At 46.1% G+C, this 25,417-nt stretch overlaps 1 protein-coding gene across 5 annotated transcripts in view; it reads right to left on the bottom strand.

Moving 5' to 3' along the window:
• The window catches only part of SNX29 (sorting nexin 29), a 596,714-nt gene that overhangs the window by 367,241 nt on the left and 204,056 nt on the right, over window positions 1–25,417 (bottom strand). For all 5 annotated transcript variants that reach the window (XR_011564017.1, XR_011564016.1, XM_019987972.2 and 2 more), the window contains one exon: window positions 11,271–11,353. Coding sequence is in view for 3 of the 5 variants with exons in the window: in XM_019987972.2 (XP_019843531.2) it covers window positions 11,271–11,353 (83 nt within the window). In the remaining 2 variants the exon portion in view is untranslated. The remainder of the gene's footprint in view (window positions 1–11,270; window positions 11,354–25,417) is intronic.

The raw sequence follows: 25,417 nt of genomic DNA, 5'->3' as shown, positions 1-25,417 counted from the left end.
GGCCTGCCCCCCAAGCTGGGCCAAGAAGAATCAACCTGGAAACATCTGTGCATGCAATCAGTAAGGACATCCTGAACTACACTTGCCAACTTTTAAGTATCTGAAATCAATATGGAAATTCATCTTTTACATCTAGGTGGTGGTGAGTACATTGGGTGATGGGTACATTACTCTCCAAACTTCTTCAGCAAATTCTAATTTCAAACTATCAAAGCTAAAGTCCGTGGCCACCATCCCTGGAGGATCTTCCTGGTGTTGGCAGTACTGAGTGCTCAGCAAGGACCAGGGACTGGGGCTACCAGTTCAGATTTTTATTTAAAGGTCAGGAAATTGGCTGATCACACAAATATTGTTTTACCAGGATAATGGACTGCAAAAGCTTTCAAAGGGGTTTACTCTACAATTATCACCATAATTATTCACCCACTTCCAGAAATTAATGAACAGGTGTTCTGCTAATGGACCCTGACCTGCCACAGCCTGGACACCCTTCAAAATGCTTCCATAACCCAAAATAATGTCAACATTTGCCTGGTACTTTACATACATCATCTCTTTTAAACTTCAAATAATGCTAGGAAATCAAAAACATTATCACTGTTCAAATAAAAACACTGAGGCTCCGAGATTAAAACTTGGTCCAAGACTTCAGAGCTGCTAGACAATGGGGCTGAGTTTCAAGCCAGATCCCCTCAAATGGAAAATGTGTGCCTGCCTTTGGCCTCCAAGCTCTGCTATCGCCTTTTCTGAGCTCCTTCTCAAGGCAGAGGCTTCTCTTTCCCATGGAAGGAAGAGCCTTCCCTGTGTCCACAGCACATCTGGTCCGCACCAAGCACTGCTGCCAAGAAGCCCGTCTGTTTGTCCCCAGCTGATGTCCAGTTCCAAGCCCCTCATGCTCTGACTCGGTTCCCCATGTTGGCTGACGGCGCATGATCGGGTTTCAGGGGCCCATGAGGACAGAGGAATAGAGCAGGTTTTTTCAGGATAAAGTGAAGGCAGAGATTCGAACCAGCTGGGCCAGCCATCCCAGGCACAAGCTGCGTCCTGCAGAACAGGCATCTCCCAGTCACCTGCCAGACACTGAGGTTTATCACCTAAGGCATCTCTGGGAGAATCAACTCAGGGGCGCAGGGGAAACATGGCCTCAGCTTACACCTGGGGAGGAATTTTGGCACAGCCACTTTGGAGCAGGATGACTGTGATGATTAATTTCTTATGTCCATGTGAGTCAAGATTTCTACCACGGGCCAAGAATCAATGAACACTGACACATCTGAAGCACTTTATCAACTTGATGAAGTGGCAGGCATCACTTCATCAGCTTGAAAGCAATATCCTCTAACGTGGTGGCTGTAAGTGGTCAAGCACTGGGACTTTTTAAAACTCCCCAGGTGACTCAAACGGAGCCAAGATTGAGAAGCTCTGCTCCGCAAGGGGAAAGATGGGAGAGTGGTTTATAAGGAAACTAGTGGGAAGAAGCTCTTTTTGATTGGGTTGCTGGGAAGATGAAAACAAGAGCTGCTGGCAGCTTACTGTCACCAGAAGAATACCTGCCTGAAAAAGGAAGCAACAACGAGGAGGCATTGCAAAGCTGGGGCACACTGGTTCACGGGAACCCACAGGTGCATCTCTTCCTAACTTTGCGTTCAGTGACGTCATGTGAACAGCTGGAAACTGACCACAGTGCAGCACCAACACCGTGGAAATTAGTACTTTCCTCTGAGGGCTAGTGGTTCAACATTTAGCAGCACCACACTGCTAATATTTGGAGGGAGGGGGACAGAGTTGAGAAGTCAAAACACGAAAAACAAAAAACATTTCCTAATGATATTGTTTGAGCTGCTGGATCAAGCCATTCCTAAAGACAGACACTCCTGGATTTCTGCTGTTTAATTGAAAACCGATTAAATTGGGTTTTTATGATTCTTGTAATCAAAATAGCTCTGAATGACGAAACCCTTGAAGAGTCAAAGTCATGTGCTAATAAGTATAGTTATAAGGAGCCAAAACTACACGTGATCAGAAGAATCTGGTTGGAGGCACAACTGAAAAACGCAGTTACATGCGGTACAGCATGCTACCAGTGCCCTTAGAATGAAGACCCACGACCCCGCCCACCGCTGGGCTCTCCCTAATTGCTGTGGGTTTTCAATCAGGTTCTACAACTCCTCCTGGATTTCTATTCATTTCTAATCATTCGTATTATGAACATTTATGGAAGACGGCCAAGAAATACGTGAAAACATCCTCAACATTGCTCATTATTAGAGAAATGCAAATCAAAACTACAATGAGATACCACCTCACACCGGTCAGAAAGCCCATCATCAAAAAATCTATAAACAATGAATGCTGGAGAGGATGTGGAGAAAAGGGAACCCTCCTGCCCTGTTGGTGGGAATGCAAATTGAGACAGCCACTATGGAGAAGGGTATGGAGATTCCTCAAAATACTAGAAATAAAACTACTATATGACCCAGCAATCCCACTCGTGGGCGTATACCCTGAGAAGACCATAACTGAGAAAGACACATGCACCCCAGGGTCCACAGCAGCACTGTTTACAACAGTTAGGACATGGAAGCAGCCTACGTGGCCACTGACAGAGGAATGGATAGAGAAGATGTGGTGCATATATACAATGCAATATGACTCAGCCATAAAAAATAAAAAAGAATGAATTTGAGTCAGTTTTAGTGAGGTGGATGAACCTTGAGCCTGTTATACAGAGTGAATTAAGTCAGAAAGAGAAAAGCAAATGTTGTATATTAATGCATATATCTGGAGAAGGAAATGGCAACCCACTCCAGTATTCTTGCCTAGAGAATCCCACAGGTGGAGGAGCCTGGCAGGCTACAGTCCATGCGGTCACAAAAGCATCAGACATGACTGAGCGACTAAACGACAACAACGCCTATCTACTGAATCTAGAAAAATGACACCGATGAACTTATTTGTAGGGAAGCAATGGAGACACAGATAGACAATGGACTTGAGGACACAGCAGGGGAAGGAGAGTGGGATGAAGCGAGAAGGCAGCATCAACATACCTACATTACCATGAGCAAGACAGACAGCTGGTGAGAAGCTGCTATATAACACAGGCAGCCCAGCCTGGTGCTCCGTGATGACCCAGAGGGATGGGAGGAGGGGAGGGAGGCTAAGGAGGGAGGCGATATATGTATAATTATGGCTGAATTGCATCGTTGTATGGCAGAAACCAACACAACATTGTAAAGCTATATTCCTCCAATTAAAGAATAGATTATTTTTTAAAAAATATTTATGGAGTGCATCCCTTGGGTGAAGCCTGAGTGGGGCCCTCTGAACACAGCAGAAGGAAGAACAGGCAAGGTCTCTGCTCCTTGAACGGTACACCACAGGGCTGAACACGGACAGTGAACAAGGAAGGGAACAGACAATCGACACATGCTGAGGCGCTCATAAAGGTGCTGTGACGGAGATCAAGGAAGTGACGGGACGAAGGAAGGAGAGGCGGGGTGGCCGGGGAGGTGACACTGAACAGGGCCTGCCTGACGAGGCAGGACAAGCACTCCAGAAGGAGAGCAACAGCCAAGGTCCCGAGGTGTGACTTGGTAAGGCCAGTGTGGCCGGGCCAGGAGAGGGCGGGAGGAGACGGGGCTGGGAAGTAGGGAAGAGCCGATCACACCGAGCACTGCAGGCCCTCATCGTAAAGTGCAGACTGGACTTCCCTGGTGGTCCAGTTAAGGCTCTGGGCTTTACTGCAGGGGCCGTGGGTTCGAGCCCCAGTCGGGGAACTAAGACCCCACATCCTGCAGGGCAACGAAGACCACGTGACACAACGACTGAGCCTACGTGCTCTAGAGCCTTGGTCCACAGCTAGAGGAAGCCCCTGCAGGCTGCAACGAAGACCCAGCACCACCAAAAATAATTTTTTTTTAAAGTCTGGATTGAGTTTTAAACAGCAGAGTGACAAGATCTTAGAGTCTCCACGAAGTCCAGTGCTGATCACGCTGGAACCAGACACACACACACGACTCCCGAGCTTGCTTCCCCTGCAACCAAAGCAGCCTGCCTCAAACGAAGACCTCTCTGCCTGTGTGCACACTGGGGGCAAGAATACGTGGCCACCAAGGGAGACACCCCAGTGCCTGCAGTCCCTGAGGGAAGCTACAGGTTGAAAGGTCCCACGGCGCCACACGCACCCTGAAACCCACAAGCTCCATGAATCCTCTCGCCCTTGACCCTGCGTCATCACAGGACCAGGCTTCTCCACAGTCCCGCCCCACTTTCCGGAGCCCGAGGGAAGTGAGACCCTGAGGAGGACATGGAGCACATGCCGGCATGGAAGCCAGGGGTCACTGGGCGAGTCACATGCAGGCAGAGACACGACATGGGACATGGGCTGACAGCTTCCTTTTCTTTTTTTTTAAACTTCTTTTGTTTCTTAAACTTTTAAAACTGCTCCCAAGCCTCCCTCATCCATCAAGTTCCTCCCCCAGATCACCTGCTCTCACTGCCGATTACTCTGATTGCCACCAGCAACAGGCCATTGCTTCTCCCTCTGCCCCTGAGCCTGTGGCTGATGAATTAAATGGCAATACCAACAAGAGCTTGCAGCCTTAAAATCCATCACCGCAGGATAGGACTATGGAGGCCAGGACAGATGATTCCAGTGGAGGGGACTTCATGAGAGGAGGGGGCCAGAAGGAAGGACCTCACAACATACAGACACTGCAGGCTAGGAAAGACAGGCTTCAGAGAAACGACAGCTCCCCCTGAAGACCGAACAGACCCTGCATCCAGGAAAGAGCAAATAGCTTGCCATGACTGCACTTCCCAAATGGCTCAGTGGTAAAGAATTCGATTACCAATGCAGGAGACGCAGGAATCAAGGGTTCTCTCCCTGGGTCAGGAAGAGCCCCTGGAGGAGGAAACGGCAACCCGCTCCAGTATTCGTGCCTGGAGAAGTTCATGGACAGAGGGATCTGGTGAGCTACAGCCCATGGGTTCTCAAAGCGTCAGACACAACTGAGCATGCATGCATCCAAGCTATGGAAACCCAACCCAAGCTTGAAGACAGTGGCAGGGAGGCTAGTTAATTATCGCTCTTGTTAACAGTACGTTTAGGGCTGGACCGTCACATCAGGACAGCTGGATTTGGGGATTCGAAGGACATGATCGACCCCCAGTGCCTCTCTGCCTCTCAGCTCAGCTCCTCTCCCTGTGTGACGGCCTCACACTCAGGCTCCACTCGGAGACAAGGTAACTACAGTGGCTCCAGCCTTCCAGGCCTGACGGGAAAGGGAGAACTCCTCGTGACAGCCTAGTAGAGCCCTGACGCCCAGCTGGAGCCAGTCGGCTGAGGTCAAGGGCAGGAGGGAGGGTAGGGCCTCATCGACATCACAGGGCTGACCCTGAGTGAGGACACTGGGCCCAGAGAAGCTGGAGCACAGGCGACCTGACCCCACAAGGCCAGAGACGGCCACCACGCCAGCGGGGGGCGGCGGCCCAAGCTGTGTGACACAGGACACGGGCGCGTCTGGAATCCCACGTTCAGCTGCCCCTGTAGAACCTCTTCCTTGGTACTGAGAACCACCTCCAAACTCACGGGCAAATGCTCCTTGGGAAAGCCCAGGAGAAGCCCGACACCCACCAAGGGGCTGCTCTGCAGCTAAGACCTCCATGAGACCAGCCCCACCCCCACCATGGGGCGCTCAGAGAACCCAGACTCCCCAAATGCATACGCAACACTGCGGTTGTTGTTCAGTCACTAAGTCGTATCTGACTGCAACCCCATGGACTGCAGCATGCCAGGCTCCCCTGTCCTTCACTGTCTCCTGTTGTTCGCTCAAATTCACATCCATTGAGTCAGTGATGCTGTCTAACCATCTCATCCTCTGCTGCTTTCTCCTTTTGCCTGTCAAAAGCCTTATATTAATCACATCTGAAAAGTCTCTTTCTTCCCTGGTAGCTCAGTGGTAAAGCATCTGCCTGCCAATGCAAGGGATGTGGGTTTGATCCCTGGGTTGGGAAGATTCCCTGGAGGAGAAATGGCAACTCACTCCAGTATTCTTGCCTGGAGAATCCCATGGACAGAGGAGCCTGACAGGCTGCGGTCCACAGGGTCACAAGAGTCAGACATGACTGAGCGACTGAACAACAACTAAAGTCTCTCTCACCATGGAAGGTGGGGTGGGCACGGATTTCAGGGATCAGGACACAGACATCTTTGGAGGCCCGACATTCCACCCACCCCAGCATTTTCTAGATCCCAGCATGTTATCTGAATTACACCTCTTAACAGCTAATCCTCACAACAACCTATGAAGTATATATACTATTTTAATCAATCCTAATTTTACAAGTGATCAGAGAGGCCCTGAGAAATAAAGTGAGACAGTAAAAATAGTAATAACAGTAACTGTCATATTTACTGAGTGGCTGCTACATATCAGACATTATTCTAAGTGCTTTCCATACACTCATTTATCCCTTCTTCCCCCAAAACCCTATGAGGAAGGTATTGCTGCAGTTCCCATTTTACAGAGGAAGAAACTGAGGCATAGAAACTTGCATGGCCTCTAAGTCAGGTGCCCTGGGGAGGTCCTCAGTGTCTTTGGCACAGGGGTCCCTCGTCCACTAATGTCAATTACGACGAGCAAGAAGATTGTGGAATGCACAGTGATTCCCAAACGCTTTGGCCATGACCACTATTTTGGTGGGGACATGTACAGGGACTAGGATGCGGTGATCCTTTGGAGATAAAGGTCACAGCGACAGGTGAAACAAGCCTTCCTTCTGTTGACAGAGCCTTTCCCCAGAAGGTCAGGTGTGATGGAGGAGACGCCTACTCAGGGAACGACACTGCTGACCCAGCCCCGCTGCTGGCGTCTCCCTCAGGAGGCACCCAGAAAGATCTGCAGTCATCACAGGTCTTACCAAAGGGCCCCCACCTTGGGCCACACGTCCACGAGAAGACATCCCCCATTAACACACTCTCAGCCTCACTCCCCACCTCCTACATGACTGTGAGAGCCTCAGTCAAACAGAGATGCCGCGGTAAACAGAGAACGCCCCCCTGGATCGTCCTCCTCCTTGGTCCCCACTGGGTGGGCATCATTCAGCAGACCCAACAACACCTCACAAGGGGGTCCCAGGGTCCACAGTTGGGAGAACAATGCACTGGGGAGTGTGGTTCTAGCTTCAGTCAAGCTGGAGTTTCCAACCAACCGTCAGTAATAAAGACATCACCTGGAACACTTTTGTCAGATGCCTACATCGATGTTTCATAAAGAACTTGAGGGGGAAGAAGAGTCATGATAACCTCAGAATTGAAATAAAGTTACCGACTGACCTCTTAAACATTGTCAACAATCTATTCTAAAGGTCCATTTTCAGTTGATTTTTTTTTCTTCATCTTGAAGGCACTTCCCAGAACAACAATGAATAGAACGATCCCAACATAGCCCTCAGCCATCTACTCAATCCTGAAGGCGTCTGGGGCTTCAATGATTTCTCACCCTTTTCCCTACTGATGAGCTCAGTTTCACAAACAATTTGTTGTCCAAATGATTTTTAAAAAACAAAAAGCTTTATAGCCTCAACCTAAAAGGATTCTCTTGTGGAAAAAGCACTCTGAACTCTCACCTAGAATTTGAGAAGCTAGTCCACACCGCTATGTCCACCTAACATCAGGAGCCATGCAAATCCCAGATCAGAAAAGACTCTCCCTGGCCAACCTCTCCCTACCCCTTGTCCCCAGCTCCCCAGAAACACCAAGTCCCCCACCGCAGCCTGTCTAGGACACCCCCAAGATACCACAGCTTGACAAGGGCACCCCAAGGCACCCCAATCTGGCCAGGGCACATATGCCATAGTTTTCAACAAACTGAGTCAACAGCTGGCTGGGGTTGAGGAGTGAGCCCCAATTTCTCTGAGTAGTAGATGACATCACTTGAAAATTAGGTAAAGGCTCTGGAAAGGCCAGAGCACAATTTCTGAAAGCACATCTTCTAATCAGGCTGCTTACTGGTGTCTGGCATGTTAGCTGGTGCTCACGAATTTTACTTAAGTGGAAGAAAGAATAAAATGCAGGACTTAAGCAAGGAAGAGAAGGGCATCACTCAGTTCACGCCTGCACTGAAGGACTTTCATAAAGACCTTCCACCCAGGATGACTCCCAGATATGGCAGATGGTCTTCTCTGACCTGGTGAAAATAGAGTGGCAAGGGACTGCAAAAGGGACTTTGCCGATGAAGTTCTGGAGAGTCCAAGCTATGGTTTTCCAGTAGTCATGTACGGATGTTAGAGCTGGGCCATAAAGAAGGCTGAGTGCTGAAGAACTGATGCTTCCTAATTGTGGTGTTGGAGAAGACTCTTAAGAGTCTCTCTTGGACTGCAGGGAAAACAAACCAGTCAATCCTAAAGGAAATCAGTCCTGAATATTCATTTGAAGGACTAATAATGAAGCTGAAACTCCAATCATTTGGCCACCTGATGCGAAGAACTGACTCATTGGAAAAGACCCTAATGGTGGGAAAGACCGAAGTCAGGAGGAGAAGGGGATGACAGAGGATGAGATGGTGGGATGGCATCACCAACTCAATGGACATGAGTTTGGGTAAACTCCGGAAGTTGGTGATGGACATGGAGGCCTGGCATGCTGCAGTCCATGGGGTCACAAAGAGTCAGACACAACTGAGTGACTGAACTGAACTGAGCAATTGAACAACAAACAACAAAAGGACTATGAATGAGTGACAAAGTGTGCTTCATCCTCTCTGCTCTGTTCCACTTAAGGGTTACCACAAACCCAGCTCTGGCTCAGCACATTCAAGCTGGGTCTTAGGAAAATCGACTTCGGCTGCAGTGAGAAACCCTTCTCTATGTTATAGCTTCTGTTTTGGGGGGGTGGGGGGGACGACTCATTCCAAAACTGCTCCTACTCAGAAATGTACTATATAGTATTGCAGATTTTAAACCAAATTCAAGCCCAGTGGTATTCCCCACCCCAAGTTTAATTTTCTTACAGGATCAAATTAAATTCCTGTGAGGGCAGAGTATAGATTTCAGAAACGGCGGTGGCATAGTCCACAGGCCACCTGCATGAGAGTCACACATCTAAACCTGCAAACAGAGCCCCCAGCCCCATGCCGCAATCCCCAGAGAGGAGGCACGGGCACGTGGCCCCCGGGAAAGGCCTCTGAACGCTAGTTCAACAAGTTCGTAAGGCAAAGAATCAGGGATTTGGAAGGAAATGACCTGAGTTCATTCCCACCCCAAAGCCACAGACAAGACTTTTAAGCTCTCCTGAACCTCTAATAACGAATATTTTAAAACACAGGGGAAACACCTACTCATCCCGGGATTACTGAGTCAAATGTGAATAGACTTGAACTTGCTTGGAAAGGATAAAGGGCTAAACTACTCATTCAAAACATGCAGTGAATGAAATGAATGGCTACAAAAGCCAGGTGCTGGGGAAACAGAGATGAGAAGCGAGGAGTCACAAGGCCAACGCAGACACAACCCAGTGTAATGAGATGGAGTCCGGGCCACACGAGCAGTATCTGTGTGGAAAGGGTGATGGTCCCCCTGAGAAAGACAAGATTAATGCTGCAGTGATAACCGCCAGACTGGAGGCAGTTACAAACTAGTGATGAAGAAAGCAAGGCATGCTATCAAAGAAAAGCAAAAAGAAAATCAACGTGTTGAACCTCATCAAATGGAGACCATAATAAATACAAACACTCAAAAAAAGTCCAATCTTTCATGATATTACTATGCAAATCACACTCAGATTATAATCCTGTCTCTATGACACAGAGAAATGACTACATGTACTGGATACCAACTATACACTGGGTGCTACATGAATGAAGGCTCTGCATTCACTGTCTTGGTAAATCCCCACACAACCCTCGTGCCACTCATGTGATTTCCCCTCACACTGGTGTGGCGTTTCCTCTTTCAGATGGCTAAGTAACTCCAAGAGGTCAAGTTATGGAGGATGCGCCTGAACTCGAATTCAGGACTGGCTGACTCCCAAGACCTGTGAGCATGGAGCATACTCCCCTCTGTTCAAATGTCCACACTCCAAGGGCTTGTTTTTGTATAAGAAAATCTTGTTCTGGTCAGTTGGCTGAAGGTCGCAAGACACTTTAGCCCTAGTTAAATACCCTGTCTGCAGGTTGACCTAAGAAACATTTCAGCAGAGTCACGACAGTTAAAGCACAGCCAAACTGCACGGGAGGAAGCACACGGCACCACCGTATTTGGTGGGATCTTTCCCAGGTGATCACTTCTCTATGTACTTATATTTCTGATCAAGAATATTATTATTTGCAGCTAAAATCTACTCCAGTAGTCATGTGCAGATGTGAGAGTTGGACTATAAAGAAAGCTAAGTGCCAAAGAATTGATGCTTTCAAATTGTGGTGCTGGAGCAGACTTGAGAGTTCCTTGGACAGCAAGGAGATAAAACCAGTCAATCCTAAAGGAAATCAACCCTGAACATTCATTGGAAGGGCTGATGCTGAAGCTCCAACACTTTGGCCACTTAATGTGAAGGACTGACTCACTGGAAAAGATTTTAATGCTGGGAAAGATTGAGGGCGGGAGGAGAAGGGGACAACAGAATGAGATGGTTGGATGGCCTCACTGACTCAACGGACACGAGTTTGAGCCAGCTCCAGGAGACAGTGAAGGACAGGGAAGCCTGGTGTGCTGCCACCCGTGGGGTCGCAAAGAGTTCGACAAGACTTAGTGACTGAACGACAAACCTACTCAGTGCTCCCTCTCTGGTAGGCGTTATGCTAAGACGTCTACATGGATCGCCTCATGAGGCAGGTGCTGCCAGCTGCCCCCATTTTATAGATGAGAAAACTGAGGTACAGAGAGATTAGGAAACAGAACTGGAACTGGGGTTGGAGCCTGATCAGCCTAACCCCAATGATTCTCCGCCACTTTGGCATTCTGTTGCTTTCACCCATGGCCTGACATGACTTAATTGTGCTACAGGTTCACCACCTTGCAAATATCTTAAGACTTTAGTCATAAAATTCCCTAACTGCACAAATTGATACAATGATTGCTAACAGTCTAGCAAGTAAGTCTTACTTTTGCAAGAATGAAGAGCAGGGTCTTTCATTAATTAATTTTCCGGGATCCTAAGCAGCACTGTTTTTCTAACTCACCTGCAGGTGTATTCCTCCCATGCTGAGCGTCCACCGGGCCAGGCACAGGGGTGCAGCCCCGCCCCCCCCCGGGTTCCCTCTGCCCCTCACCTTCGGCTGTTTGACCTTCTCTTTTCAGCATCTGGACAGCGCCTACGTATTTCTTCAGTTGCACTTTGAGCACTTCATTTTCTCTGTGGGCACAAGAATGTCAGAAAAATGTATTTTAAAATTGGCAACTTAGACCCAAGGAAGGAAGAGAATCTGCGTAAGGAAAATACACAGTGTGCATCTGGTAAATATTAATATATTCTGTTTTAGAGATCTTTGCTGGAAAGATAAGGTTAGCGAGGGCACGTTTGTGTAATGCCGTCAAGAACCACTCATTCATGGCGGAAATAAGCGCTAATTGGTTTCAGCACCCACAAATTCAGGATGCTGGCATGTGCGGTCCTCAGGTTATTTGAATCTAACAACCTGTTAGGCGACGACTGTGTCAGGCACTCTAGTATTTACAGAAACTGTAAAAATGGACAAATTTACAGTATGTCCATTTACACAAACACATACTAGCTATTGTCTCCTTGGGGAACACTCAGTGTTTTTAGTAACTACTACACGTACTCGGACACGACTGAGTGACTGAACTGAACACGTATTAAACACTATTTGCCAGGCATCACATGAAGCCTTTATTATCTCATTCAAACCTTCCAAGGTACATATTAGCACACCACCACCCACTTTACAGATTCTCAAAGTGTGGTACAATGATGAAAAGCAGTTAACTGAGTCCACCTGCCCCACCCCTCTCCCCAGGTGAGACTGTAGGATGGAACTTGAAACTCGGGCAATGACAAGATCCCACTCCACTGACTTCACTCCCCAGGTACCCTGGCTGAGGGCTAGGACATGAAAGTCAGAAGAGAAAAATACCATCTGCTGAGAATTTACCACATAGTTCAGACTTCACATGTGTGACCTCAGTGAATCAAGCACGCATATATACATTCATCCACTCTTCATTCAATGGAAGCATGCTTCTTAAGTACCTAACAATACGTCAGGTGCGGTGACCCTGTAACACCCTCCTCGTTCTGCAGGAGAGGAGCTGGGGCGTGGAGACGGTCACATGGCCAACGCCAAGGTCATATGTAAGACACAGAGTCTGGATACAAACCCAGGTCATGGAGACGGTCACATGGCCAACGCCAAGGTCATATGTAAGACACAGAGTCTGGATACAAACCCAGGTCTGTGTCTCCAAGGCCCCAGTGAGCGCTTCTCGGTCTCTCTTGGGATTTGAAACTGGTTTCTTACCTCAGCCCCAGAGACAAATGCCTCTTCCACACTTTCTGCTTCTACACATTCCCTATCCCACAAGGTTTTAAGCCTGAGTGTTCTTACATATGCTGGAATATTGCCTTACGATGAAAACAGGTTTACGATTGGGTGTCTCTTATGATTATAAAAAATAAAACACTCATTGCAAAATACTCAATCAGAACACATTTAAGAAGGAATGTAAAAATTCCACTAAAAATCCTTGAAGTAAATCTCACTAACTTCTTAAGACTCTTGAGAGTCTCTTACCAGCAAGGAGATCAAAGCAGTCAATCCTAAAGGAAATCAAACCCTGAATATTCATTGGAAAGACTGATGCTAAAGCTGAAGCTCCAATACTTTGACCACCTGATGTGAAAAACAGACTCACTGGAAAAGACCCTGATGTTGGGAAAGATAGAAGGCAGGAGGACAAACAGACGACAGAGGATGAGATGGTTTGACGGCGTCACCGACTCAATGGACATGAGTTTGAGTAAGGTCCGGGAGATGGTGAAGGACAGGGATATGCTGCAATCTCTGGGGTCACGAAGAGTTGGACACAACTGAGAAAATGAATAACAACATTTTTACTTTCATTCTATCAACTCTCGCCTGAGCGTGCACACATACATACATCACTGAATATAATTATTCACAGGTGAAACACAATTTCACATGCCTCAAAATTTTTCTGTTTGAAGACTTTTTCCCTCTGTCTACTGTCCCACACATCCTTCTCCGTGGCAACCACCATTAAACATCTGGTACACACATTTCATGTCTCCTCCATGCTCACAGACTCACTACAAACACGATACACTCAGAGTTTACTTTATGCAACTGGGTCCTGCTATAAATTTTTCTACAACTGGTTTGTCTCATTTAACAATTCACCAAGGTAAGCTTCTGATTCCATCTATTTATGGATGGAGATGCCATTCCTTGGTAATAATATGCCACATATATGCTCAGTGGAAAAACTACAGACTGCCAAACTGCAGACTGCAAATCACTGACTCTGTTTCTGATGCATCTTATTATACCTCAGCCCACAGAGATGGCACCTGGCATTGTGCTTTTCTGCACTGTATTTTGGCAGAAAGAACACAAGTACCAACTGCAGACATGACCGTATACTGAGGTGTCACCAAGTTTCATCTCAGAAACTTGGAAAGAAAGTCAGACATGAAGGAGTTCCTTAATTATCCTCCTCCTCCTAGACAGCCTGTCACAAATGCTTCTCTTGGCAGCTGCACTTTCTCTGTGATACAAAGAGCCAGTGTCTGAAGGTAATAAACAACTAAGGAATCTCGAGATCTGTGGGCAGGAAAACACTGCCCAACGGACATGCTGACACAGCTACTTTTCCTGGATCCCCTTGCCAGCTCTTGTCATTCATCCAGCTTACTCCTAATCCCCTCGTGTGAATTCCAAGCACATAGCTTAAAATAAGGGAAAGAAATTGATATGCATCTCTGTATGGTCTGCAGTGCTGGAAAAGACTCTCAAGGGTCCCTTGGACTGCAAGGATATCAAATCAGTCAATCCTAAAGGAAATCAGTCCTACATATTCATTGGAAAGACTGATGCCGAAGCTCCAATATTTTGGCCACCTGATGTGAATAGCCGACTCATTACAAAAGACCCTGATGCTGGGAAAGATTGAGGGCAGGAGGAGAAGTGGGCAACAGAGGATGAGATGGTTAGATGGCATCATCTACTCAGTGAACATGAGTCTGAGAAAACTCCAGGAGATAATGAAGAACAGGGAAGCCTGGTGAACTGCAGTCCATGGGGTTGCAAGGAGTCAGACAAGACTTAGGTTGAACAACAAATGGCCTAATTTAACAATGATATGTTCAGAATGTTAGGCAAGAGGCAAGAAGAGGTAGGTTTACTCAGGCCCAGCGACTGGTGAGTTGGGTTGGGCTGTCAAGCCTCAGTTTGCCCAAGCACACCATCCAGGCCAACCCTCAGCTGCCTAGTTCATTGTCAACTCTGCAGCCAGCACTGAAATGTTCAAGAGGCTGCTTTTCTTCTGGTTTGGAGGCATCTTTTAACATCTTGCTGCTGCTGCTGCTGCTAAGTCGCTTCAGTCGTGTCCGACTCTGTGCGACCCCAGAGATGGCAGCCCATCAGGCTCCTCCGTCCCTGGGATTCTCCAGGCAAGAACACTGGAGTGGGTTGCCATTTCCTTCTCCAATGCATGAAAGTGAAAAGTGAAAGTGAAGTCGCTCAGTCGTGTTCGACTCTTCGCGACCCCATGGACTTCAGCCTACCAGGCTCCTCCATCCATGGGATTTTCCAGGCAAGAGTACTGGAGTGGGGTGCCATTGCCTTCTCCACTATTAACATCTTAACACTATCTAAATATTAAGGCTTCTATGGTGGTCCAGCGGCTAAGACTCTGCACTCCCAATGTAACAGGCCTGGGTTCGATCCCTGGTCAGGGAACTAGATCCCACCCGCTGCAACTCAGAGTTAGCATGCCCCAACTAAAGCTCCTGCATGCCACAAGAGAGATCGACCTAACAGGGGAAGATCAAGACCTTTAATACAAATCCAACTTTCATCAAAATGATGAGATATCGTGGAGAATACACTACAGATGGGCAGCTTTAGGAACCATAAATTCATCCCAGCCAACTTTGCCTCAATGAACTTGTTTGCCTTCTGCGGGAAAGGCACACTGTCAGGCCAGTAGAACTGCTCCTGACACAAACACGAACATCGGGAGGACCCACTGACTGCCCCAGTGAGGCAACTAGCTACGGATCCCGGGAAAGATGAAGCCTTTGTTTCCATTTTTATTTTGAAGTACTTATAGACCCACAAAGTTGCAAAGACATTACTGAGAGGTCCTGTATACCCTTGGCCCAGCCTCCCCCAGGGGTTACACCTTCTATAACTATGCTCTGATGGCAAATCCAGGATGCTGACACGGTCACATCATGTATGTGGTTCTATCCAGCCCAGTATTTTAACTGATGTTCGTAACAATCTGAAGATGAGATACAGGCTCAAATGACCACAGCAGGCAGACAGACGAGACTTGAGTAACCCAAATAAGACAAGAGGGTCTTGGGGCAGAAGCTGCCTTAGTGCCACTACTGAGCCCCTCGCCACAACTAGAGACACCGTGCACCACAGCTAAGACCCGATGCAGCCAAAAAAATAAACAAATAGATCCCTAACAAGTCAATGGCCCGAGAAAATAATTCCTAGGCTCTGAATGACTAATTTGCAACCAGCCAATAGAACTCTGGACTTCCCTGGTGGTTCAAAAGAATCTGCTTGCAATGCAGGAGACCTAGGTTCAATCCTTGGGTTGGCAAGATCCCCTGGAGGAGGAAATGGCAACGCACTCCAGTGTTTTTGCCCAGAAAATCCCATGAACAGAAGAGCCTGGTAGGCTACAGTCCGTGGGGTCGCAAAGAGTCAGACTGACTGGGCGATTAACACACAATAGAACTTTAATCTGTAGACAAAAGAAGCATATAGAATGTATCAATCCTGATGATCAAATGAGAATGCCGTTTCCTCTGCCACCTCACCAGATGACAGGACGGGACAATGATTAAGTGCATCCCGTGAAAGGGAAGAGAAACCCGAAGACACCCCCCTCCCTGCCGCCTCTTTAGTACCCACCCAGTTCTTTCCACTCTTAAGCAGGGGTGGGGGTGGGATACAACTTCCTCACAGTTCAGGGAAAGGAAAAAAAAACACAGAGGATGAACTAGAACAGAATCTCCCAAAGCTGGTACTTCCTGGAGATCGGCTGCGGGCTTCACCGAACTGTTCATATTTTAACGCCTAGGCAGTTCTTCCGGTATGTTTCAAAACCCCAGTTTTCCATGTATGGCACATAAATGATACAGAGCAGCAGCAGTCCCCTAGCTTTTTGGCACCAGGGACTGGTTTTGTGAAAAGAGTTTTTCCATGGACCGGAGGGTAAGGAGGAATGGTTCTAGTGCATTACATTTATTTGCGCACTTTATTTCTACTATTATTTACATCCGCTCCACCTCAGATCATCAGGCATTAGGTCCCAGAGGTTGGGAACCCCTGATATAAAGAATCCTTTGGAAAGGTATGTAAAAGTTTTTAAAAGTGAGTGGATTGCACGATAAGCATTATGGAATGAGTAACGGGCAGTATACCACGTGGTGAAGACCACGAGAGCAGTGACACATCTGAGGAAGAAAACCTTTGCTTTAGAGAAAATAAGCAAATAAGGAGGAGACCTTTGCTTACAGAGTCCTTTCCAAATTGTATTCCCAGGGATGACAACGGATTCCAAGACAGACAGACGGAAGAAGAGAGTTAGAGATGTTTAGAAACATTAGAAAAGTTCTGTCGCCCTCCCCCTCCTCCCCAGGGCTTCTCAGAGCCCTCAATATATTTATGTACACTGAGCGTCTATTAACTCCTCAAACCGAATAGTTTGTGAAATGCTGCATTTTCATACTGGGCACAGCCCTCTAGAAATGGGAAAGAAATTCTAGGGCAAGAAAACCATATCTCTGATAGAAAAGCACTGTCCATGTGGGCATGGCAGAGATGGGCATTTATGATGCTTCCACCTCCTTGAAAACCCTCCATGCCAGTTAAGACATAAGAGGCAGCTCAGTGCCAAGACCTCCTACGGGGAAAACTTCATTCAGAAGCTCCCTCCATGGAAAATAGGAAATACACTTTCCTACCTGCAACACATTTTCTACCTGTACAGAATGAAGCAGGGCAAAGGCTAACAGAGCTTTGTCAAGAGAACGCACTGGTCATAGCAAACACCCCCTTCCAACAACTCAAGAGAAGACTCTACACATGGACATCACCAGATGGTCAATACGGAAATCAGATTGTTTATATTCTTTGCAGCCGAAGATGAAGAAGCTCTATACAGTCAGCAAAAGACCGGGAGCTAACTGTGGCTCAGATCATAAACACCTTATTGCCAAATTCAGACTTAAATTGAAGAAAGAGGGAAAACCACTAGACGGTTCTCGTATGACCTACATTGAATCCCTTACGATTATACAGTGGAAATGACAAATAGATTCAGGGGATTAAATCTGATAGACAGAGTCCCTGAAGAACTATGGTCAGAGGTCTGTGACACTGTACAGGAGGCAGTGATCAAGACCATTCCAAAGAAAAATGCAAAAAGGCTAAATGGTTGTCTGAGGAGGCCTTACAAATAGCTGTGAAGAGAGGCAAAAAGGAAAGATATACCCAAATGAATGTAAAGTTCCAAAGAATAGCAAGGAGAGAAAAGAAAGCTTCTTAAGTGAACAATGTAAAGAAACAGAGGAAAACAATAGAATGGGAAAGACTAGTGATCTCTTCAAGAAAATTGGAGATACCAAGGGAACATTTCATGCAAAGATGGGCACAATAAAGGACAGAAATGGTATGGACCTCACAGAAGCAGAAGATATTAAGAAGAGGTGGCAAGAATATACAGAAAAAGTGTACAAAAAAGATCTCAATGACCCAGATAACCATGATGGAGTGATCACTCACCTAGAGCCAGACATCCTGGAAGGCGAAGTCAAGTGGGTTTTAGGAGCATCACTATGAACAAAGCTAGGGGAGGTAATGGAATTCCAGTTGAGCTACTTCAGTGCTGTAACTCAGTATGTCAGCAAATTTGGAAAACTCAGCACTGGTCACGGGATTGGAAAAGGTCAGTTTTCATTCCAATCCCAAAGAAAGGTAATGCCAAAGAATGCTCAAGCTACCACACAAGTGTACTCATCTCACACACTAGCAAAGTAACTCTCAAAATTCTCCAAGCCAGACTTCCACATTACGTGAACTTCAAGATATTCAAGCTGGAATTAGAAAAGGCAGAGGAACCAGAGATCAAATCACCAACATCCGCTGGATCATCGAAAAAGCAAGAGAGTTTCAGAAAAATGTCTACTTCTTCATCGACTATGCCAAAGCCTTTGACTGTGTGGATCACAACAAACTGTGGAAAATTCTGAAAGAGATGGGAATACCAGACCGCCTTACCTGCCTCCTGAGAAATCTGTATGCAGGTCAAGGAGCAATAGTTAGAACAGGACACGGAACAATGGACTGATTCCAAATTGGGAAAGGAGTATGTCAAGGCTGTGTATTGTCACCCTGCTTATTTAACTTCTATGCAGAGTACATCGTGTGAAATACCAGGCTGGATGAAGCATAAGCTGGAATAAGTTGCTGGGAGAAATATCAATAACCTTAGATATGCAGATGACACCACCCTTATGGCAGAAAGCGAAGAAGAACTGAAGAGCCTCTTGATGAAAGTGAAAAAGGAGAGTGAAAAAGCTGGCTTAAAACTCAACATTCAAAAAATGAAGATCATGGCATCCGGTCCCATCACTTCATGGCAAATAGATGGGGAAACAATGGAAACGGTGACAGATTTTATTTTCTTGGGCTCCAAAATGAGTGCAGATGGTGACCGCAGCCATAAAATTAAAAGACACTTGCTTCCTGGAAGAAAAGTTATGACAAACCTAGACAGCATACTAAAAAGCAGACACGTTACTTTGCCGACAAAAGTCCGTCTAGTCAAACTATGGTTTTTCCAGTAGTCATGTACTGGAAAATGTACATGTGAGAGTTGGACCAGACTGCCTTACCTGCCTCCTGGGAAATCTGTATGCAGGTCAAGAAGCAACAGTTAGAACTGGACATGGAACAATGGACTGGTTCCAAATTGGAAAAGGAGTATGTCAAGTCTATATATTGTCACACTGCTTGTTTAACTTATACATAGAGTACATCATGTGAAATGCCAGTCTGTATGAAGCACAAGCTGGAATCAAGATTACCGGGAGAAATATCAATAACCTCAGATACGCAGATGACACTACCCTTATGGCAGAAAGTAAAGAAGAATTAAAGAGCTCTTGATGAAAGTGAAAGAGGAGAGTGAAAAAGTTGGCTTAAACTCAACATTTAGAAAACAAAGATTATGGCATCCAGTCCCATCACTTCATGGCAAACAGATGGGGAAACAATGTAAACAGTGGGAGATTTTATTTTAGGGGGCTCCAAAATCACTGCAGATGGTGACTGCAGCCATGAAATTAAGACACTTACTCCTTGAAAGAAAAGTTGAAACCAACCTAGACAGCATATTAAAAAGCAGAGACATTACTTTGCCAACAAAGGTCCATCTAGTCAAAGCTATGGTTTTTCCAGTTGTCATGTATGGATGTGAGAGTTGGACTATAAAAAAAGCTGAGCATCGAAGAATTGATGCTTTTGAACTGTGGTGTTGGAGAAGACTCTTGAGAGTCCCCTGGACTGCAAGGAAATCCAACCAGTCCATCCTAAAGGAGATCAGTCCTGGGTGTTCATTGGAAGGACTGATGCTGAAGCTGAAACTCCAATACTTTGGCCACCTGATGTGAAGAACTGACTCATTTGAAAAGACTCTGATGCCAGGAAAGATTGAAGGCAGGAGGAGAAGGGGATGACAGCGGATGAGATGGTTGGATGGCATCACCGACTCAATGGACATGAGTTTGAGCAGGCTCCAGTAGTTGGTGAAGGACAGGGAAGCCTGGTGTGCTGCAGTTCATGGGGTCGCAAAGAGTCGGACACAACTGAATGACTGAATTGAACCTGCAACACAAGAGTATTCACCTCCGAGAGGGGCTCTGAACATTCAAGGGGTTGCAGCCATGGCCTGCTCTTGTTCAGTCTACACAAGAGCTCTGCGAGAGGGGTTACTGTCCCCGACTTTTATTACTTGCATTTCTACAGGGGAAGGAACTGAAGCTCAGAGAGGTTCAGCGGTCAATAAAGAAGAATTCACACTGCTATACTAGTCAGGGCCACCATTCACACTCAAGTCTCTCCAAGTCAGTCCACGTCCTTCTCCTTTCAACCATACGATTGCTCTTGCTGGGTCACCAATAATGCCTCATGAGGTTGGTTGTACTGTGCCCATTTTTCAGATGGGAAAGCTGAGGCCCAGAGAGTCAAACAACATAAACACATCTGGGATTCAAACCCACGTCCTTTAACTCCAAAGTCTCTAGCTGGAATTATAAAAATTCAGGGAATTAAATGAACAGGACAAAGTTGAAAATGTAAAGCCTTCGAGGGAGTCCACTGGGAAATGAGAGAGGATGAGCATAGGTCTGCAGGATCTCCTGGTTGGACGGCCTGCTGTGCAAACGTGAACAGGATTCTCCTGACCTGCCAGCTTTGCTCAGAGGTTAAGGGACTGTCCTAGGGTTACACAGCTCAAGCCTCTGCTGCCCATCAGCAGACAGCTCACAAAAGGAAACAGGGGGTCCGAGGTGAGCTTTTTCTAAATATGAATCAACAGCCTCAAGAACTGTTTATCTTTTGAGCCAACAGCTCCACTTCTAGGAAACTATGCTCAGGAAATAAGGGAAGTCTCAAAACATACACATGCGGATGCTGTGAATGTTATCAGAAAGAAATTGGTTACAAATTACCTGCTGACACTGGGAGAGTGAAGAGGCTGACACGGTTTATCCATCTGTAATAAGACACTGTTTTTTGTGATGAATATCATTGTTGTTGTTTGTTGTTTAGTCGCTAAGTCGTGTCCAACTCTTTGCAACATCATGGACTGTACCCCTCCAGGCTCCTCTGTCCAGGAGGACACAATTCTTCCCAGGCAAGAACACTGGAGTGGGTTACCATTTTCTTCTCCAGGGGATCTTCCCGACCCAGGGATCGAACCCATGTCTCCTGCACTGACAGGCAGATTATTCACCATTAAGACACCAGGGAAACCCTAATGAATATACATGTCTATTAACATGGATAAATATTGACGATACAGGATGATGTGAATGCAGCAGAGAACAAAGAAAGTATGTTTAACCCCTCAGGTATATTTACTGGCATATATTTCCATCAGATGTCAAAGAATCCACCTGCAATGCGGGAGACCTGGTTTTGATCCCTGGGTCAGGAAGATGCCTTGGAGAAGAAACAGCAACCTACTCCAGGATTCTTGCCTAGAGAATTCCATGGACAGAGGAGCCTGGCAGGCTACAGTCCATGACGTCACAAAGAGTCAGACACGACTAAGCGACTTTCACTTTTCATTTGCACTAGAAATAGACATGCCAGGATATTGGGGCTTCCCTGGTGGTCCAGCGATAAAGAATCTGCCTTGAAATCCAGGAGAAGTGGGTTCGATCCCTGGTCGGAGAACTAAGATCCCACATGTCATGGAGCAACTGAGCCCGAGTGCTCCAAATACTGAAGTCCACATGCCACAACTAGAGAGTCCACGAGCCACAACAAAAGACTCCACATGATACAACAAAGATCTGGGTGCCATAACTAAGGCCCAGTGAAAGGAAGGAAGGAATATACACACCGCACAATATTAACAGAGCTTGTTTCTGAATGATGAAATCAGGAGAAAGAAATTTTTAATATGTCATCAACACACTTCACTAGCAGAGTAGAAAAAAACAATATATGAAGACTAAGAGCAGACCTACAAAACACAAGAGCAACTGTACGGCTAACACCACACTCAGTGGCAAAAGACTGAACGGTTTCCCCGTGCAACCTGAGAACAAGCCAGGAAGCCTCTCTCAGCTCGCTCTTCTGTTCAGCACAGCACTGGAGGTTCTACCTAGTGAAATTAGTTTGTTGTTGTTGTTTTTTAAAAAAAATAAAGGATGAAATACACAGGTGCAAGTCCAATAAAAACATGTCCAGGATCTGTGTGCTAAAAACCATAAAACACGGGTGTAAGGAATCAAAACGGAACTACGTGGATGTAAATAACAGGTTCAGAGGCTGTAAGACTCAAAACCAGTAAGAGGTAAGATGTCCATCCAGACTGATCTATAGACTGAATGCAAGTACAACAAAAATCCCAGCAGGATGTCTTACACATATACGTTAGCTGATTCTAAAATTCACACAGAAAGGCAAAGAAACTACAGAAGCCAAAATCATTGTGAAACAGAAGCAACATTCAAAGGACTCACACTATTCTAAGACTTTCTATACAACTTCAATCAAGGAACATAACACAGGCCAAGGAAAGACACAGATCAACAGAACAGAGTCCAGAAATAAATTCGCACGAATACGGCCAAATAATTTTTGATCAAGGTACAAGAGCAGTTCAGAAACAAGGATGACCTTTTCAACAGTTTGGAAACAGCTGGCTATTTATACACCAAAAAATAAACTTCAACTAATACTTCACACCTTATACAAATATTAAGTCAAACTGGAAGATAGATAAATGTAAAACATGGAAGTACAAAACTTGAGAAAGTCTTCATGCCTCAACGGGGGTTGGCAAAGAGTTCTTATATTTAACACCAAAAGCATGAGCCATAATTAAAAAAATAAAAGTTAATCTTGATTTGCTCTGTGAAAGTCATTGTTAAGAGCGGAAGAAGACAAGCTGCAGATGGGAAGAAAGTATTTACAAATCAGATAAAGAATTCCTATCTGAAAGAACTCTCAGAACAAACAAACAAAACATAACTAATCAAAAAAAGGCAGGAGAGGAGGGCAAAAGACCTAAACAATTCACCAAAGAAGATAAACAGACGGCAAATAAGCACATGAAAAGATGCCAATCATCAAAATCCCTGAAACAGCACTATGAATCTAGTAAAATCACCTTAAAAAATCAAATGACAACATCAAGTACCGGGGGGATCCTGAAGCAACTAAAACTCTTAATTCCACTGTGCAGGAATACACAAAAGTTTGGTGACTCTGGAAAACAGTAAAACAGCCTGTTAGAAAGCTGTCCTATGACCCAGAAACTCACTTCTGAGTATTTTTCCTGGGGAAATGACCTTTCATTTTTCACACAAAGATCTCTCCATGAATGTTTACAGCCGCACCAGGCATAATCACCAAAAACGGCAAACAATTCAAATGCCCTTCAATGGGTAAATGGTTAAACCCTGGTCCATCCATACAAAGGGATACTGCTGGTCAATAAAACTGAATGTGTTATCCAGGGATGTTATGACTTGGATGTATCTCAGAAACATCCAAATAAAAGAAACCAGTCCCCAGAAGTTATATAGTGTATATAGTGATATATATACATATAGTGATCTCATGTATTTGACACCCTAGAAAAGCTGAAACTACAGGGGAGAAGGATAGGTCATTGGCAGACAAGAGTTAGGCATATGGGCAGAGACCACAAGGGGGCCGTGGGGGAGGCCTTCTGGGGGTGATGAACTGTCGTCTCCAGGCTGCGGTGGTGGGGTTACATTCTTCGATGTACAGCTTACAACTCATGCCAACTGAACACCTTTAAAACCTGAATTTAACTGTATGGACATTTAAACCAAAATATTTAGTGAATAAAAAAAAAGAGTGAGACAGGAGGAGGAGACTGACCAGGGGCCATCACACGGGCACCACACAGCCACGGGCGTGCCAACTGCGGAGGGGCGGGGCGGGAAGACAGAAGAGAGCAACAGTGAAAAAGGGAGCATCTGACAGAGCAGACTTGGTCTGCCCGCTTTTCTCTCTTTTCAATTTTTATTTTTGATTGTGATAAAGAACACGTGACATAAACTTTACCGTCTCAACCACCTTTAAGTATATGGTGCTGTGGAGTTAAGTACCTTCACGTTTCAGCGCCCCCATCAGCACCACCCATCTCTGGAACATTTTTCATCTGAAAAACAAAAACTCCACACCCATTCAACAATAGCCCTCCATTCCCACTCAACCCCGACAGCCCCTGGCAGCCACCATTCTACTTGCTGTCTCTATGATTTATCTCCTTTTAAGAAAGACGATCAAGCAAATGTTACTGTCGACAGGGGTGCAGCTTTGAAGGTGGCTCTGATGAAAGGAGACGCCAATTCGAAACTCAGTTTGAGACGTGGCTCCCAAAGACTCGTGAGGCAGAAACGAGCTTCACACGAGGACATCAACACAAAGAAAACAGCCGAGCCTGGCTTGCTCCGGCTTCCAGCACACAGAGGTCTGTACACTGCGGCAGTCCCATGCAACTTCAGGGCAGTGAGGGCTGCAGAATTCAGTGGAAGCCTGAACTTTCCTTCCCGAGATCCTGACTCAACTGCAGAATCAAAAACCAGCTTAAGACTTCCCTGGTGGTCCAGTGGTTGAGAACCCGCCTGCCAATGCAGGGGACACAGGTTCAATCCCTGGTCCAGGAAGATTCCACATGCCGCGGGGCAACTAAGCCAGTGTGTCGTAAGAGAAGCCACCGCAACGAGAAGCCTACACGCCACAGCTAAGGAGTAGCCCCCGCTTGCCGAAACCAGAGAAAGCTCCCTTGCAGCAGTGAAGACCCGACAAACCCAAAAAGAAAGAAAATTATAAAAAATAAAATTTTAAATTTAAAAATCAGTTTATGTTACGTTCCAGATTCAACTGTTTTATTACCCCTTAATTGTCTGAAAATTGACTGCTCACATCCAGAGCATAAGATGCCTTAAAATCCAAACAGAGCAGGTGTGAACGTGGCCAGACAATTGGATTTAACCTCTACTGAATGCATCACTAGTTTAACAAAAGCATCAGCAGATGGGGGCTAGAGTGTTGGCTACAAAAAGGGATCAATTCTCTCATGCATTCAGCAGGTATTACTGACTGCCAGGCATCGATCGAGGTGCTGAAAACACATGAACAAACAAAAAGGACAAAATTCCCTGGCCTCTCTGAGCTTCACTTATTCCCCACTTCTTTTAATTTGTCCTTTTGAGTAGGTACAGGCTGCCAAAGTTGAAAAGTAAAGTAAGGTTCTATTCCAGACATGCATAAGACTTGTCTCCAGGAGCTAACCAGACTCTGGGTTCCTGGTTAGCCTTAGCCAGCTTTCCCTGGACCCATCACCCAGCTCTCCAACTCACACCTGATCTTGTTTCTTTTCAAGCCTCACCTACCCACAGCCCCAGAGCTTCCCAGGTGGC

The sequence above is a fragment of the Bos indicus genome, chromosome 25 (genome assembly GCF_029378745.1).
Source record: "Bos indicus isolate NIAB-ARS_2022 breed Sahiwal x Tharparkar chromosome 25, NIAB-ARS_B.indTharparkar_mat_pri_1.0, whole genome shotgun sequence".
Taxonomy (NCBI): Eukaryota; Metazoa; Chordata; class Mammalia; order Artiodactyla; family Bovidae; genus Bos; species Bos indicus.
The sequence above is the reverse complement of the archived record's forward strand: the minus strand, read 5'-3'. Positions and strand labels throughout refer to the sequence as shown.